This window comes from Apostichopus japonicus, chromosome 21 (genome assembly GCF_037975245.1).
Source record: "Apostichopus japonicus isolate 1M-3 chromosome 21, ASM3797524v1, whole genome shotgun sequence".
Classification (NCBI taxonomy): Eukaryota; Metazoa; Echinodermata; class Holothuroidea; order Aspidochirotida; family Stichopodidae; genus Apostichopus; species Apostichopus japonicus.
This window is the reverse complement of record NC_092581.1, coordinates 17,430,956-17,449,956: the sequence shown is the minus strand read 5'-3', so window position 1 is coordinate 17,449,956 and position 19,001 is coordinate 17,430,956. Positions and strand designations below refer to the sequence as shown.

At 38.3% G+C, this 19,001-nt stretch overlaps 2 protein-coding genes across 7 annotated transcripts in view; one reads left to right on the top strand and one right to left on the bottom strand.

Moving 5' to 3' along the window:
• The window catches only part of LOC139962550 (cilia- and flagella-associated protein 47-like), a 42,860-nt gene extending 33,114 nt beyond the window's left edge, over positions 1 to 9,746 (top strand). For both annotated transcript variants that reach the window (XM_071962650.1, XM_071962649.1), the window contains exons 37-46: positions 307 to 513; positions 1,766 to 2,128; positions 2,454 to 2,673; positions 3,210 to 3,314; positions 3,568 to 3,724; positions 4,300 to 4,806; positions 5,863 to 6,034; positions 6,927 to 7,088; positions 8,273 to 8,441; positions 9,455 to 9,746. In XM_071962650.1, coding sequence (XP_071818751.1) covers positions 307 to 513; positions 1,766 to 2,128; positions 2,454 to 2,673; positions 3,210 to 3,314; positions 3,568 to 3,724; positions 4,300 to 4,806; positions 5,863 to 6,034; positions 6,927 to 7,088; positions 8,273 to 8,441; positions 9,455 to 9,664 — 2,272 coding nt within the window. In that variant the 3' untranslated portion in view covers positions 9,665 to 9,746. The remainder of the gene's footprint in view (positions 1 to 306; positions 514 to 1,765; positions 2,129 to 2,453; positions 2,674 to 3,209; positions 3,315 to 3,567; positions 3,725 to 4,299; positions 4,807 to 5,862; positions 6,035 to 6,926; positions 7,089 to 8,272; positions 8,442 to 9,454) is intronic.
• The window catches only part of LOC139962551 (transcription initiation protein SPT3 homolog), a 63,846-nt gene continuing 54,536 nt past the window's right edge, over positions 9,692 to 19,001 (bottom strand). For 2 of the 5 annotated variants that reach the window (XM_071962654.1, XM_071962655.1), the window contains exons 3-9: positions 17,869 to 17,953; positions 16,342 to 16,528; positions 15,414 to 15,614; positions 14,070 to 14,182; positions 12,174 to 12,512; positions 10,655 to 10,768; positions 9,692 to 10,433 (exon numbers count right to left, since the gene is read on the bottom strand). In XM_071962654.1, the coding sequence (XP_071818755.1) occupies positions 10,392 to 10,433; positions 10,655 to 10,768; positions 12,174 to 12,512; positions 14,070 to 14,182; positions 15,414 to 15,614; positions 16,342 to 16,528; positions 17,869 to 17,953 (1,081 nt within the window). In that variant the 3' untranslated portion in view covers positions 9,692 to 10,391. The remainder of the gene's footprint in view (positions 10,434 to 10,654; positions 10,769 to 12,173; positions 12,513 to 14,069; positions 14,183 to 15,413; positions 15,615 to 16,341; positions 16,529 to 17,868; positions 17,954 to 19,001) is intronic. The other 3 variants (XM_071962653.1, XM_071962652.1, XM_071962651.1) reach the window with 3 other exon arrangements.

Here is a 19,001-nt window from a genome sequence, read left to right as displayed (position 1 = left end):
TCAGGTTAAATGTTAAATGTTATCTGGATGTAGAACTAAATGAAAGAATTGGAGTATTTTGTGTAACTGTTATTGTTTTCAAGATAAGTGTCTCAAAGGTCTGGCTAGCTTGCCTATTATGTTTTTTTTTTTTTTAATATATTTGATTGAGGTTAAACGTTTGTGTGATATTTGGATGTCAAACTAAATAAAAGAATTGGAGAATTGTCTATGTTGTTTAACTGTTATTGTTTTCAAGATTAATGTCTCAAAGGTCTGGCTAGTGTTCTCTATCTCATATATTTAATTTTAATTTTTTTATGTTAGGTTTGAAGAGGTGGTGAGAGTTCCTAACGTTACCAGTCAGAAACTTACTTACCGGGCACAGTCTGACCTGCAGATAGTTTCTGGTCCTAAATCAGTAACCGTTCTTCCAGGCAAAGAAGAGGAATACAAGATTATAGTTGCTCCGTGGAAGAGGGGAACTTTGAAGGGACTTCTGTCATTCGTTGCAGGAGGGATCAATCAGTTTAGGTAAGATATTTCTGATTTTCTTGAGGGAAAAGGGGGGTAGGTGAGGGGGGGGCAAAAACTAAACAAGATGAGAAGAGCTGTCATTTGGTAGGGGTAGAACTATACCTTGCAGCTGCAATATGTGATTGTAAATTTATGTCACTGGACCATTTCATATAATATATCACACATAATTGGAAACTTCTCAAATCTCTTTAAAGTGATCTTTATAAACAGAAAATACAAGCTTGTGTTATGAACTTGAGTTCATTCTTTACCTGTGAAGTTTGTCCGTCTTGGTGCATGTTTGCTTGATTTAAGTAAAGAGTTATATTTACTGGGAATTCTGTTTCTTTTAATGATTAAGTATGCATACTATATTCACCATAATTTACATCTTGGAAGTGGCAGTCTGCATTTGTTCATATTTAACCTCCATCAATTTACCAGACCTACAGAGTATAGACCAAATAAGTTGCCAGTTGACCAAATTAAGACACCCTGCTAGAGTTTTTCACCAATTAAACATAACTGAGCAAAGTAATGAGCAATTGCATTTGATTATGGAAACTTTGTTGCACGGATAAAATTATCATAATAATATTACTCTAAAAATGCAAAAAAGAATTATAGAAATTTTCTTCTGGTTCTTTATTATTTGAAATGAACCTTGACAATAAGCTCTTGTTCTTAGAGATTTTTAGTGTCCAATAGAGTAAAACTAAAAAATTGAAGGACAAGGTTTCCAAGATGTTAGATTCCCAGCTCCAGATTATGTCTAGTGTAGGATGCATGTATTAAAGTAAATCAACAATAATATTTAAATAACTGAAACATGCTATACAGATTTGAAAAATAGAATAATAATGATTGGCTAGAAATAGTGCTGGAACTAGTGAATTCAGATTTAAAAGTCCTGGGCTCTACCAACTGTGCTATTCATGGCCTTAGTTAGTGGCAATCACAATGAATGTGCTGCCATTAATCCACGTACAATATACCCTGCAAAATATTTATACCAATAGCTTTAATGGACCAAGCACTAGTCATAGATGAAGTGTGTTGAAGACAGTTGTGTTTAGGGCATGTTGGAGAACTAAAAATCTGTGTTTAAATTCATTTCTTTTCCTTTTACTGGGATATCTACAACTCTAGCTTAACTATGCACTGGCTTCAACTGGAATGAGGTACATTAGTTCTGTGGTATTTCATGACATGGCTTTGTTCTGCTGTATCACTAACAAGCAATCCATCTGTTATTTTCTCTCTCTAGAGATGAAGATACTGATGCTACTACCATCAAGCCACGCCCTACCAGTGGTAAATCCACCACAAGTTCAGCTACATCCAGTAGTAACGTCACCAACGAAGCCATCGGGTACAGGGTCTGGTATAACATTGAAGTTCAAAGTTCGCCGGCGCCACCAGAGAAAGTCATCCATATCGAATGCTGTGCACAGTCGGCAGCTATGATGGAAGTTGAAGTCTCCAACCCGCTCCCCAGGACGCTCACCTTCGATGTCACCATCGAGGGTATCGGCCTCAGCGGCGAATCAAAGATTGCGTTAGAACCAGGAAGAAAGAAGTTTTATCAGTTGGTTTTTGCTCCATCATCGGTTGGGGTTTCCCAAGGAAGGTAGTTTGAAGACCTTAATCCTGTTATAATAGTTTGTAGTGTTAGGAGATGTGACGTTTACATGAAGTGAACAATGATTAAGTTTAATAAGGATTTGTCATTCGAGGACGAGACACAGTTGAACTTTCTGCTTGAAACTGACAGTAATGGGAAGAAAATTAATTCAATAAGTTTGTCTTTTATTTAATAAGAACAAAAATTGACGTGCTACCAGTTGTTCACACTAGCTGTTATTGCTGTTCACTGCTGTCTTATCTACCTAGGAAAACTGTCAAAACTTGTGTACAAGCGCAGCATGCAATTTGTTACATTTCTTCATTTGCAGCCTAATTTTCCAGAACCCTGCTGTCGGTGAAATCTGGTACCAATTGGAACTTACCTCCAAAACCCCTGCACCCTCTGCCTGCCCTCATATGACATGTGAACTTGGCAAATGGAGTCGTCAATTCATCAAGCTTACCAACCCTACGCATGAGACTTTGACTTTAGTACCATCAAACTCCAACACCAACAACTTCACTTTGGAGATAGAACACGATCAAGCGGTAAGACCTCAGAGGAATAATTAAAAAAATAGTTGGTTTTTGCACATGATCTGAAGTACATTATGATTTGTCATACGTGAGTATGATTTGTCATACGTGAGTATATGCCATCCATGAGTATGATTTGTCATATGTGAGTATGATTTGTCACACATGAGTATGATATGTCAAACATGAGTATGATTTGTCATAAGTGAGTATGATTTTTCATGTGAGTATGATTCATTGTACGTGAGTATGAATCGACGTACAGTACATTAGTATTATTCGTCGTACATTACTATGGTGCGTTGTACATGAGTATGATTTGTTATAAGTATGATTTGTTGTACATGAGTATGATTTGTCATACATGAGTCTGAATCATCGTACATGAGTATGATTTGTCATACATGAGTATGATTTATTATACATGAGTATGATCTGTCGTACGTGAGTATGATTTGTCGTACATGATTATGATTTGTCATACATGATTATGAATTTTCACTGCAATAGTGGGCAGTTTATAAAGTCATTCTGTCTTTGCCCATCAGGTTGTCCTGGCTCCACACTCGACTACTGAAATTCCCGTCCAGTTTATGCCATCAGCTCTGGGTCAAGCTGACCATTCAGCAGTCATATCATTTACTTGTGAACAGGTAAGTGGTATGTGTACTAAGTTTTAGTGGTATAGTTTGGAAAATAACCTTAGTGTCACCCAAGTAAGTGGCTGCTGCTTCCTGAAAAGAGCCCACAATGAACCAGGGTCATTTTACAGAGAAATTGGTCACTAGTAAATGTAATATTAACTTCACCATTGGTGTTATGTGTGCAGTGCTGGCTGGTAAAGTGGTATGTTTGGAACAATTTGGTGTATTTACTACTACTTCTTCTAAATATCTTTATTGTTAGCTTGGTGAGTGGAAGTTTCTCCTTTCTGGGACTGGTGTCACCCCTACCCCAGTGGACCCTGTCAGTGTCAGTGCAATTCTTGGCTCCAACACCTCCTTGATAATACCCTTCAGGAACCCAACGGATGAACAAGTGCTTGTTGATGTCATTCTTACAGGTGAATATTTTGCTAGTTCTATCTCTTTAATGGAATGACTAGTTGAGGTTCACTTAATGCCTTTACGTAACTTTCATGAATGACACTGGATGACCTCGTTGAAAATCTTGTTGAAAAAGGTAATTAATTCTCAACTATTTTGTAAATTTGCAACACCACTTCATTAAAACTGTATCCTAATAGCATTTTATTTCCCAAAGATATAGATGTTGAAGTCACATTTTGTTTACAAAATTATACATTTTGTACAAAATGTATAATTTTGTACAAAATTATACAGTTTGTACAAAATTGTACATTTTGTACAAAATTATACATTTTGTACAAAATTGTACATTTTGTATAATCAAGCAGGTGCAATGTCATAGACGCATATTGAACAAATGTTTTGCTTCCCTTTACTTTTTCATTTTATTGATTTGACCAAGGGCTTTTTCTCCTACCACCATGAATGCCAATTGGAGGGACACCAGGGGAGGCACAAAATTAGGGGGAAGTGCAACCCCCCTCACCTCCCTGCATCCTTGTTAATGCCACTGATACTATAGTTGTTGAGTTTCACCATTATTTTACAGACAATACCAACCTTACACTGGCAGCTACAGATTATCTGGAATCTAACAGGATCAGAACTGATTCAGCCTTCTGCCTATTACTGAAGCACACCTCTAACATCCCAATAGCTCCCAAGGCTACCCTGGATATACCAGTGGTCTTTGCACCTGGAGATATGAACCTACATGAAGCATTATGTGTGGTTTCAGTTAGACGAGAAGACGGGATCAAGTGGGTCGCCATGTCAAGTACCAATCCTGACTATCCACAAGCTGTTCACAGGGATGATGATAACGGTCTGAAGGATATTCGATGGTTGTATCCAATTCATGGTATCCCAGAATCTCATCCCAAAGCAAACAGGGGAGCCGTGGTCAACTGCCAGGCTCGTAGTCGCATCGAAGAACGTCTGCAGGTCACCTTGACCGGTGCTGTGGCAGCCAGCAGCTACACAAGCATCTCTACACGAGCAATAACCCCGAAAGATCAACGGAGGCAAGACACAGACGGTGTGGTTGTTGGTGAAGGTGAGAAAACACACCCACAATGCCCAGCTTTCATGCAGTCTTGCTCATTCTGCCAATGTGGGTGAGAAAACACACCCACAATGCCCAGCATTCATGCAGTCTTGCTCTGCCAATGTGGGTGAGAAAACACACCCACAGTGCCCAGCGCCCATGCAGTCTTGCTCTGCCAATGTGGGTGAGAAAACACACCCACAATGCCCAGTTTGCATGCAGTCTTGCCCTGCCAATGTGGGTGAGAAAACAAACCCACAGTGCCCAGTTTGCATGCAGTCTTGCCCTGCCAATGTGGGTGAGAAAACACACCCACAGTGCCCAGCTTGCATGCAGTCTTGCCCTGCCAATGTGGGTGAGAAAACACACCCACAGTGCCCAGCTTGCATGCAGTCTTGCCCTGCCAATGTGGGTGAGAAAACACACCCACAGTGCCCAGCTTGCATGCAGTCTTGCCCTGCCAATGTGGGTGAGAAAACACACCCATAGTGCTCAGCTTGCATGCAGTCTTGCCCTGCCAATGTGGTGGACCGTGTGGGATAGATGTTGACATTGAGAGGCAGATCCAAGACTTTAATAGGAAGGGTGTGGCCCCTTAGGTCGTTGAAGCCGGATCTTCTCCCCCATAAAAATTCAAAGTTCTAGATGTGAAATGGCACATTAGGCTATAAATTAGGCCTATATAATTGGGTATACATGTAAGGGTTGTGCATAAAACTACTTTTTAATTTATTTTTCACTTTTTAATGTGTGGATTGAAAGGGGGGGGCTCTGTTGTGTACACCCACAGGATTCACACTAGACAAATTTGTAATTAATAAACTCAGCTTTGGAAGTTTTCAGATATTTGCAAACTTGTATACCCATACATATTCATGTTGGGATGGGTACCGTCAGGTAGGGGTTAAGCTTGCCTTTTTGTAAAAAAAAAATGTTATTTTCATAACTTGTCTTACATTGTATGTGAATGTAGAAGTAGCATGGATCCATGCTTGATAGGGTATTAATAAATCTCATCCTATTTCAACTACTTGCAATGTCATCTGTTTTATTCTTCTTGTTCAGGAAATGCCGTGGCCAGTGAATTCAACTATGAATTCCTGTTTAACTCCGAGGAGGCACGTTCCAACCTGGAACATTCTGTTTCGATCAACCTCGTGAGGAAAGAGAGAGACCAACTGACTGGAACCGTCAATCTGCTCTTCAACGTTGTCTTCTCACCTTTTAAAGTGATGAAGTAAGGATATGATTGATTTCATACTCTTTGAACATGTCTTACTGCTACTTTATGGTTGTCCCGATTATTCACATCTTTTGGTTACTTTGCACTAGTACCTATGTTGTAGAAATAGGCTACAGTACTTTCATTTTCTTACTCAAAACATCCCCAAACTGGACTTTGCAGAACGATACTTCATAGGGATCAGTTCATCTGAGCATTCTTAGGTTTGGTACATATGTATCTTTACTGTGTTCTGTTGGGTTCACTGGTTGAGCAGTATTGAAAACAAAAGAATCGTGAGAACAAATCCAATTTTGCAATGCTAATCATTTTAAGTCAGCTGTAAATGTCATTTTCTGTAAACTGAAGACCAGATAAGCCTATGCGACAATGAGGTCTTGTTTTATCTATGACAAATTATTAGAGTAATACACACTGGAGTATTCCTGAATGTGGCCATTGTGTTTCCTGTAATGTATTGAATGTTACTACTTAATGGAACAAACAGGCAATAATTTATCCGGTATCACTTTGTAAAATGATCAAATTGACATACAAGTCCAGAGATGTATATCAGTTATCCTACAGACGAACCATACACAGTATTTTATATAAGACCCAATTGCAGAGCTTTACAAACTGCTACACGCAATTTGAACATTTAATTATATCCTGACAAGGGTATGATTTCTAATGCTGTCTGTGTTTGTTTTTATCACTTTGTAAAATGATCAAATTGACATACAAGTCCAGAGATGTATAGCAGTTCTCTTACAGACAAAACCATACACAGTATTTTATATAAGACCCAATTGCTGAGCTTTACAAACTGCTACACGCAATTTGAACATTAAATTATTTCCTGACAAGGGTATGATTTCTAATGCTGTCTGTGTTTGTTTTTCAGACATGATGTTCAGTTGTGTGTCACTTCTGCTACTGGAGGGGTATGGCGATTTCCACTAAGGTTCAACAGCACAGAACCTCCTATTGATGATGTCATCACTGTAGAGTCATCGGGACTCAACAGAGAAGCTTCAGTTGGCTTTCGTCTCACCAGTCAAGCAAAGTATGCATCCTGTTATAAGCCATCAGCTATACCATTATGTGTACTAATGCTTTTAGTGCTGTCACAAAGTAGGCAACCATGCACCCATGCACCTCCAACCATGTACTCTATGTGTTCTATAGCTTTGTGTGCTGTCACAAACAAAGAAGGCAACCATGTACCTATGTGTCCTGTCACAAACAAAGTAGGCAACCATGCACCTAAGTGTGCTACAGCTTCAGCATGTAGGATATTCCATTTTTAAGAAATAAGTTTACCTCTGAATGTCCCTCTTCAACAAATGATAAAAAAGTTTTGGTTTGCTATTTTTGGGAGTAATAAAGAATTGAATATCGACTTCTTGAACTATGCTATATACTAAACCCAGACAAAATCAGGAGGCATCCCATGGTTTAGTGTAATGGGGAAGAAGATTCAATAACATTAACTCGAGTTAAAATTGACTCAAAGAATGTAGTAGAATCATCACCAAGGTCTTATGTACTAACCAGCTCATTGATACTGCTATATAACAAATCAAACCCTGATCAAATGTTTGATAACCAGTGCTATGGCCGAGGGGGCAAAGACAGTGGCATTAAAAGCAATGAAACCTAGCATCTGGAAAGTTGTAGGATTGAAACCCTGGGCAGCTAAAGTAACGTGGGGTTCTAATCCAGGAGAAATCCGCAGTTTTCTGATCCAAAACACAAGTAAAAAATGTTCTACACTTGAAAATTGGATAGCCAGCCGACGTGATGTGTAAGTAATAAGCCATTCCACTTCTCCCACATGTTCATGTGGCTGCTTAACGTTGTAATAATAATTCAGGCCGATGATATTAGGTGTGGCTAATTGTGCTTCTCAAGTATTAGTCTGCGCTAACATCGAGTAGATCAAATGTACTCAGCTTAAACTTACATTTTGCATAAACATTTAAGGTAAACATACAGAGTGGGTTTACTTTGGCAGTCAGTGATGTTAGATTGAGTACAAAGTACGTAATTGCACACATTTAGCATATTAATTTGTAGTAACTGAAATAATTCAAAGCAACAGTCTATGACCTCTATGCTGGTCCAATGATTGAGGGTTGCTTTTCTATGTAGTAAACGATGGTAAAATGTGTACATTTAGTACCCTTCAAAATGGAATCTGCTGGTTAGATATAGATGTATATCCTATTTCCTCATTATCTTTTTCAGGCACCCAGTACCATTCAATGCATACTTTGTAGCAGGCAGTGACCTGGAATTTACAGTGAGTCCTCAGAATGGAGAACTGCATCCAGTTGGTACAAAGGGGACCCTGATAACAATTGGCTTTACTCCAAAACTATATGGAAAAACATACCAAGCTAAACTAGTTGTGCAGGTAAGCAGTTAGTCCAGTGGTTAACTGATAGAACTCTATATATATACCCAGGGAGAGAAATGTGTACAGTAAAAACTGAGATTGTTAGGAGGGCGTCCGTATACGATCAAGAGGAATCGGAATATACCGACCGAATCTGTATATGTCAATTTAATTCCAGTATAAATCAAAGTAAACTATTTATTTCACTTAAGGTCATTTTAAATCCAATCTACCAGTTTTTTAAGTCGCTCATACTAATATTAAAAAATGTTAAAATGGTAAATGTCAATTTAAATAGACATATACCAATTTAATCAGTCATATACCAGTGCAAATCAACATAGATCGGTTTACATCATTTATATTTTCTATCATAATTTTGGGTATTATCGATAACTCTACTGTATTCCAGACATTTCAAGTCCCTGCACAGTGGAACATTACCTTCAAAGTTCTGCACTTGTTATGTTCAACGGAATGTGGTTAAACATTTGTAACTGAACAGGCGTCAGTCATTCTCAAAATCGTTGATATTAGATTATGTTGATGAGGTAAACCGATTATATGTCGATTTTAATTGGTACATATCAGGTTAAATTTCTCAAACTGATATATTATGTCCATTTAGATTGACTTAACTTGGTATATATTGATTCAATGTGATCTGATATAAATGGCACACCATTGGCAAGTTTCAATCCTTATATGTCAGTTTGAATTGGTATATTCCAGGTACGATTGACAGCTGCTCAGCTGTATTTCTAGATATTTTAAGTTTTCATGCAGAAGGCGTCACGACCTTGAATATATTATGTCTTTCTCCAGCTCAATTATTTTGAGTTGCCAAAGTCTTCCAAATTTATTTTTGGGAATGGGATAATTTCTTGCTACAGAACCAGACAATATACTGCTATTTTTGTTGGGGGGGGGGGGGGGGGAGGTCTACATTTACATGCCATATCTTTGTGACAGGTTTAAGGTTACAATTATTTATGATGAAAAAAACATAATTTTTTCAATTTTTCCAACAGACAACAGAGATGCAGTGGACATACAATATTATTGGTTTAATACCAGAATATAATTCACCAACTGGCAAGTCAAATCATCCAATAGCAGGACCCCATCCAAGCCCTATCAAGCGAAATAAGGGCAGAAACTTTATTCTTGAAAATCTCAAACTCACAACAACGGCTGTCTCATCACCGATAAAAGGATCAACAATATTAACAAAGAATTGAATATTTGATTTTGCGAAACCAATTTGTTATAAAGGATCAGATTTCGATAACATTTGAATTAAATGAATATTAAGACCTTCCATATTTAAAAGATTTACTGTTATATTTTGTCTCTAAAAGTGTGATATTTTCCACATTCAAAAAGTCTAATGCTTTTGTTTAATTATCTTCACAACCGTTTATACTTTGGAACAAGTCATAAAATTTGTGAGTTTGGTGCAAGTTTATTTTCTATGAATTGCTACTTTTCATTGATGTGAATATTGAAATATATAATTAAGTCTTCGATGTAGACACAACCAGCCATACGATATTATTTCCGTCCAGAGCTGCTTCCCATTATAAATATTTCTCTTCCATTTTCTTAAATATGTGAATATAGAATAATATCTTTCAATAGGATATCTTCGTCACCACCGCCGCTTTTCAGCTTGAACTTCTTCCATATTTTTCTTATAATGCAATCTTCCACCTTGACAATAAAAAGAGTATTTAAATAATAAAAACTCCTTTTTTCCAAGACTTTATGGTTATCATTACGAGTGTCAGCTTCTAAAGTTTCCAACTTGTAGCAAACCTCTCCTCATTGAATTCTAATCGGTTGAAACCAAACACGGAATGTAGTGACTTTTATTTCCATGGCTGCACCGATATAAGTCTGTATTCTTTGCCAGGTCATCGGCAAGCTTGGAGCAGTATCGCAATCCTCATGTACTGATGTAAGACCTCAACAGGCAAGAAATCTAGGCATGTCCGTTCTGCTTGACTTCTGAAAATAAATCACAGGGAAAGAGAGACCTATTACCAAAAACTCGTAATTAATTCAGACACTAATTAATTCAGACACTGTTGAGTACATTTACTTATGCTCTTAATCACATTTTGCCATTTTTTTGTGTTCTATACAACATTGATCCAGGGTCCACTTCAAGTACAATGGGCTCTTTATATTTACATATGACATGCCATGTCTGTTAGGTAATCACTTACACTGAATTTAGCACTGACCCCTGACCTCTCCTGTGTTCTTCGTATGGCTTCCTTGATGTGGAAAGGTTGGATACTCCGGTGTTGAATCAAGTTATGAAGTGAGGAGCTGCTCAGCTGTAAGAGAGAGGTGAAAGAGCATTGTAATAATAAGTTCCCAACCACAAAACCATAATTGGGCCACCACTCCAAACATAGCAGACACACTGGGAAATTATGGGACACCACTCACAACATGGTTAAACATGCTGGGAAATTATGGGACACCACTCCCAACATGGCAAACCTGTCCATTCATTATTGGACACCACTACCAACATGGAAAGCATGCTGGGAAATCATGGGACACTACTCCCAACATGCTAGAAAATTGTGGGATGAAACATTAAATTTAATATATCACAACACTTGTTTAGCCTTCTTCAATCTTCAGATTTGATCTTAAATAGCATCGTATTCACCAATTATTTACATCAAAGCAGGTTTGGAGTCTTGTAGTAATCAAAATAGTCTCAGGTTGCACAGCTCAAAACTTAAACTAAAATTGTCAATAAAATCAAATTGAAATCAGTACTACAGAACCCAACACATTAATACATGATTTATAATGGCACTTTGGTCCAGCCACCTGTTAGATAAAAGCATTGATTATATTTACAAACAAAACCAGAAAACAAAGGAAATTTGATAGACTGATCAGATAGATCACATTGATCAGATAGATCACATTGATCAGATGGATCACATTGATCAGATAGATCACATTGATCACATTGATCAGATAGATCACATTGTCCGATGAATCACACTGATCAGATAGATCACATTAATCAGATAGATCACATGAATCAGATAGATCACATGAATCAGATAGATCACATTGATCAGATGAATCACATTGATCAGATGATCACATTGATCAGATGGATCACATTGATCAGATAGATCACATTGATCACACTGATCAGATGGATCACATTGATCAGATGGACCACATTGATCAGATAGATCACATTGATCAGATGGATCACATTGATCAGATATATCACACTGATCAGATGGATCACATTGATCAGATAGATCACATTGATCACACTGATCAGATGGATCACATTGATCAGATAGATCACATTGATCAGATAGATCACATTGATCAGATGGATCACATTGATCAGATATATCACACTGATCAGATGGATCACATTGATCAGATAGATCACATTGATCACACTGATCAGATGGATCACATTGATCAGATGGACCACATTGATCAGATAGATCACATTGATCAGATGGACCACATTGATCAGATAGATCACATTGATCAGATGGATCACATTGATCAGATAGATCACATTGATCACACTGATCAGATGGATCACATTGATCAGATGGACCACATTGATCAGATAGATCACATTGATCAGATGGATCACATTGATCAGATATATCACACTGATCAGATGCATCACATTGATCACATTTGAAAACTTGACACTTTAGAGGCTACGAGTAAACTGACCTTTTTCTTCTTCTTGGACTTGCTTTTACTGGTCCCGACTCCGGAGGGTGTGCCTGGTTTAACATCTCCTTGGTTTGAGTTATCAGAGTTGCTATTACCAGCTGCATTGATACCAGAGGACAGGAATGGAGAGAGCATCTTCTCTGCGGGTGATTTGGGCGATGCAGGAGTAGGTGATTGCAGAGGGGTCGAAGTAGGAGATGATGATAGCTTAGGGTGTAATGGGTGCACCCCGATAGACAGAAGGTCATTCAAACAAACTGGTGCCATTGTTTGTGAAATCGGGTCAGTGGGCGATGAAAGCATATCCCTCCGAACAATGAGAGCAAGGTCAACAATCTGTGAAAATACAGGTAAGCATAATTATGATTGTTAGCAAACAAACAACCATGGAATAATCTACTACACAGTCCAAACTGCTCATACTTCTGGAGTTTAATGGGTGTGAACACTCGAGCAAAAAGAAACATCTAATGCCGGTAATCTGACCTAGTTTCGAATGAGGTGTAACAGGAGTGTATAGACACTACCATCGATCCCAGAAAATACACGCCCACAGCTTGCTACTGTCGGTAATTAGACACTAGTGTACAGTCAGTACATACAGCTGGGGTCAATACCCACAGCACAGTGTACAAACCATACAGCGATGGACATCTCAGGTCCAGCTAAAGATAACAAGGTATCACGTTTCATTACTGTACTGTCTGCATTTTGTAGCGACATGCACAAAACGTCACTTGCAAGCAACGGAAAATTAACTTTTTTCAGATGGCCGCACGCGGTTTGGGGCGAGTCTTCAATGCCTTTAAACTGTATTCTAATGCAATCATCATTATACAGTACACATCTTTACATTATTTTAATATTGGTTCAAATGAAGTTGATTTACACTTTTTCAATGAGATGAAACTTAACTATGATTACAAGCCAATAGCATCACCTATAAACAAGCATGCATGCTTGCCATCAACATAAAATTGATTCATTTTGCCTTCAGCAAGGATCTTGTTGCATGTAATTAATACCACAGAAACATAAAATGGACATTAATGAGTCTGTGTTGAGGATGGAGTCAAATTTCACTAACTACTCTCTGATTAACTTTTACTTGAGAGGAGAATTCTTTGAGAGGATATCTAATTTTAATCAATCTCACTTTCGGTACTATATAGTCCAGATATTTGGTAAATCTATTGACTAGATGCAAAGAGCTGTATGAAAGGACTAAGTGCCATACTAATAACATTTTGGAGAAAAATCCGAGCTGTGAAGGAGGGAGGGCATAACATAGAATATTAGCAGTCCAGATTTAATGGCATTCTAGGACACACTTGAGTTTGAGTTTATTTGCACAGTGAAAACCATACAATAATACATCATTTTTACAGGGTGGTGGAGGAGGACTGAGGCAGCACAGCTTATTCGAGCAGTCCCTCCCTCTTGACAAAAAAAACAAATAGATAATGACAAAAATAAAACAAAGGAAACAAAGAAAAGTCATGACCACCTAGGAAGAATAATTAATAACTAAATGGGATTTAAATTTGGACTTGAAGGAAGTTATGGATTTAGCATCTTTTAAAGGTTCTGTCAAAACAATTCCATATACCAACCTCTGTGTTTTATGAAGAGGCGGCAAGATATTTCTGTGGTGGAAAAATTAGTAAGAAGATGTTTAGAAAAACGTGTGTTATGGGTATGAATTTCATGGTTAAACATGGTTAAAAGTATGCATCAAAATTGCAGGGCAAAAGTCTTATGGACGGCATGTAACATACAACCATCCAAACCAGAGCAATGGCGTATACAGTTTACTGACACTAATAGTATTTACAGAGGGACAGGGAGGGGGCAGGGGGCAGGAGGAAGGGGGTGGGGCTATCTATAACCAACCTGTGCAACTGTCTCATAAGCTATATGGGTGAGGATCTCCAGAGCAAAGCTGCTTGGTTTGGGTTCCACGTTGTGAGCATCGACCCACTCTTTAAACTTCACCATCTTCTTCACTTGAAAAAGAGAAAACAGAGAATGAGGAGAAAGTTAAACAATGCTACTGTCTGATCAAACCATTACAAACCTTGATACTGAGAAGTCACCTTGATATTGGATTATGTACACAAAATATCTTTGTAATTGTTAAGCAACCTGATTATCTTGTATATATGCTTTATATTCTAGTATAATGTGCAAAGCTTGGTATGATCTTTTTTGTGCTCTCAACAAAACCCAAATCTGTTCTCAAATCCCTCTAGACTATACAAACAACATGCACAGGCTGATACATTATGCTCTTCCAATCTGTAGACTGAAATGAAACGAGAAGGCAACAGGTCCCCGACATCACAGTACTGTTAGACTTAACAGGACAGTCGTAATGATCTTGATGCCTTTAAAATGGTTTTGTTGGACCAAACAGAACAGTGGTAATGATCTTGATGCCTTTAAAATGATATTGTTGGACCGAACAGAACAGTGGTAACAACCTTGATGCCTTGAACAGGGTACTGTTGGATTGACCAGTGCAGTGGTAATAACCTTGATGCCTTTAACAGGGTACTATTGGACTGAACACTGCAGTAGTAACAACCTTGATGCCTTTAATAGGGTATTGTTGGACCGAACAGGACAGTGGTAATGATCTTGAATTCTTGATGCCTTTAACATGGTATTGTTGGACCGAACAGAACAGTGGTAACAACCTTGATGCCTTTAACATGGTGCTGTTGGATTGAAAAGTGCAGTGAAAATGATCTTGATGCCTTTAAAATGGTACTGTTGGACTGAACAGTGCAGTGGTAACAACCTTGATGCCTTTAACATGGTACTGTTTGACTGAACCATGCCGTGGTAACGATCTGGATACCTTTAAAATGCTACTGTTGGACTGAACAGGACAGTGGTAATGATCTTGATGCCTTTAAAGTGTTACTGTTAGACTTAACTGTGCAGTGGTAACAACCTTGATGCCTTTAACATGGTACTGTTGGACTGAACAGTGCAGTGGTAACAATCATGATGCCTTTAACATGGTACTGTTGGACTGAACAGTGCAGTGGTAACAACCCTGATGCCTTTAACAGGGTGCAGTGGTAACAATCTTGATGCCTTTAACATGGTACTGATGTACTGAACAGGACCGTGGTAACAGCCTTGATGCCTTGATCAGGGCTCTGTTGGACAGTCCTGCGGTACTGGTATTTATAGTCTTAGGATACATGTGATATTTTCACTACTTACTAAAGTGCACCCTTCTTGCCTCTGAGTACTCCTGGTATGTTATTAGGTCCATATTCCTCGTGTGCTGTTCTTGCCTCTCCTGCCTCTGAACTCTGTAGCTGTCTGCGTCTTCGTCCTCCAAGATGGCCGTTAATTCACCCGTTTGATCAATTACTGATAAGAACTCCAGACAAATCTTTCTCCTTTTGTTGCCTTTCTGGTCTACAATTTGAGACACAAAACAAGGATTTTAGGATGTTAGCTATATATCTGTACATATATATACATCTTGAAAATGCATGTTTCTTCCTAGAAGAGCGATCAAACTTGATTGTACATCCTCATAAGCCGAAATGAAAAAAGCCATGAAAAGATGAAGGCAATAACAAATTATGATACAATGAGAGAAATTAAAACTTGAATGAGTATATGCATAAATTTATAGATGTCACATGCCAAGTTGAAGGCATGTTGCATCTCAATGGTGAAAACATTAAAGGAATCCCAAGGACTTCAGATTGGATTTAGCTAAATACTTGACTAGGATATATACAGCTCTTACTCTGAGAACAATACTGTATTAAGGAAGGTCCATGGCAATGAAACCATATTTTTCATAGGTTCCAATTACGTTCAAAAATCGCTGTAGGAAATCCGGACAACAAAATGCACGATGTTGGCACTTTGAATGGTAGAATGAGAAGGGAGGGCATAGACTGGGGGCGTCCAGTCATAGAGGGCGCACAGTGTTAAAAGGTTACCAGGACATTCTAAGCATGGTAGGAGGTGCTAAGGTTGTGGGGAGACAGGTAAGCGAGGAACAAAGTAAATCCAAATTTTCCAGGGAGACAAGGACAATTTTTCTACCGACTGCAATATCAGACTGCAAATTTCCTTGTAAACCATATATTTTTCAAGAAATATCTCCATATGGATTGATGAGACTCACCCACGCCTGGACAAGGTACGGCATCTCCATCATCTGAGACTAGCTTGATGATTTTAGCATCCTTAAAGAGGAGGAACTGAAATAACTGGTGGAGTTTGTCGTGGTTATCCTTCATGAGGAAGATGAAGTCTTCTATACCTATAAATCGAGCCCCTCTCATGACACACACATCAGCAGCTTTGCGAAGCTAACAGTAATAAATGAGAAGGGTAAAAGCAGTAGGAATAATGGAAAAACAAAGATGTTCTACAAATGAGTCTAGGCTGGTCTTCTGATTCTTCAACATATCCAATTATGTCCCTACCACAAGAATATAACTCATGCAACACTTGACCAGCCTAGTGACTGTCAACTGTAGCACATGCCAGCCAGAGCCTGCCCCTTAACCTCCCTCCCAAGTCCCTGCCATGACCCCCCACCCCGCCCCCTAAAAACCAGGAATAGATAGAAGAATAAGACAAATTCGGATGAGACCCTGATCATTTTTATTCCTCCATCTATAGGCTACCATATTTGCAAGAAGTGATTAATTTTTTTTTTACCTCCCCAGAGGTGGGACACAGTTTGGTCATTTTACCTTGATGGTTTTTGTATATTTTCATGACTTTTCAAAAGACTGGAGTTTCCTCATTCGTTATTTAGGCTAGAAAAATTTGAGATTCTCTTACATGGGTAATGAACACTGATTTACAGAGAGATCGCTTTAATGATATCAAGTGCTCTGTTACATATGTCAGGAACATAATGATTTACAGAGAGATCGCTTTAATGATATCAAGTGCTCTGTTACATAGGTCAGGAACACTGATTCACAGAGAGATCGCTTTAATGATATCAAGTGCTCTGTTACGTAGGTCAGGAACACTGATTTACAGAGAGATCGCTTTAATGATATCAAGTGCTCTGTTACATAGGTCAGGAACACTGATTCACAGAGAGATCGCTTTAATGATATCAAGTGCTCTGTTACACAGGTCAGGAACACTGATTTACAGAGAGATCGCTTTAATGATATCAAGTGCTCTGTTACATAGGTCAGGAACACTGATTCACAGAGAGATCGCTTTAATGATATCAAGTGCTCTGTTACGTAGGTCAGGAACACTGATTTACAGAGAGATCGCTTTAATGATATCAAGTGCTCTGTTACGTAGGTCAGGAACACTGATTTACAGAGAGATCGCTTTAATGATATCAAGTGCTCTGTTACGTAGGTCAGGAACACTGATTTACAGAGAGATCGCTTTAATGATATCAAGTGCTCTGTTACGTAGGTCAGGAACACTGATTTACAGAGAGATCGCTTTAATGATATCAAGTGCTCTGTTACGTAGGTCAGGAACACTGATTTACAGAGAGATCGCTTTAATGATATCAAGTGCTCTGTTACGTAGGTCAGGAACACTGATTTACAGAGAGATCGCTTTAATGATATCAAGTGCTCTGTTACGTAGGTCAGGAACACTGATTTACAGAGAGATCGCTTTAATGATATTAAGTGCTCTGTTACATAGGTCAGGAACATACCAGCCAAGTGACTTGCTGCCTGACCACCCGCTCTACAATCATGGCAGACTCCAGAATAGGCTTCCGGCAATCACCAAGTGCATACCTGTCAAATAACAAAAGAACAAGGAAAGTTTTAACATTGATGCTACTTAACTGTACAAACATAATATAAAACAATTTTGGTGGTTGGTGGTTGGTAATTGCAATACAATGCCAGTTTCCAATAAATTCATTCAGTAGGATATGTGTCATCATGATGTATGTGATGGATCACATCCAAGGGGTAGGCCTATTATCATAAACAAAGTCAAATGTAAAGGACATTTAATTTCCAGTTTTCTTCAAAATGGTCTTTGTACTTTCTGAGTTATCATGTTACATACATAGGCTACATACACACATACACCCACGCATACAGGCTCACCCACGCACGCATACATACACCTATAAATGCACCCATACACACGCACGCACACGTGCGCATACATGTTTGTATTACATTCAGACCGAGGATCCCATTGTCTTTTCCATTGTTCAAATCCACGTACCCTATCCTTAACAATACCCCATACAATAGAATTCTTCCGAGGACATGGTGATTCTTTAGAAATCACAACCGAGGACATGAAATTCTTTTGTTCAAGTCCTCGGTCAGAATACAAAACAAACGCACACGCGCATATAAACACACACTCACTATCATATAAATTCTGTTTGTCCCACGAAGGAATAAAAAGTGAACTGACATTTTATGGGATTTTTGTGTCAGTGTCAAGATCAAGAAAAATAATCCTTATTTACTATTTTATTCATAACACTTTTTCTTTTCATATCTGCAATTACTCAGCCAAAGTCAGAATATTGAATTCTTTGTGTTTTCAAACCACACGACAATACATACCCAAGTTTAATAACGGTAACCTCAAAAACAAAAGGCACCCAGTGGGCTAATTGTTGAATCTTTTAACAAGTCTGTTGAGTCATACATCCTCCTGTACATATCAGGGGGACTAACTAAACACATTTGTATTGGTGTTAATTCTACTGTGACAGTGAAAACGTATTTTAGAGGAATAACAAACACATGGATACTTAAATGGTTTAGTTATAACTCTTTCAGAGGGGGTATTAACACAGAGCAGTCAATTAAT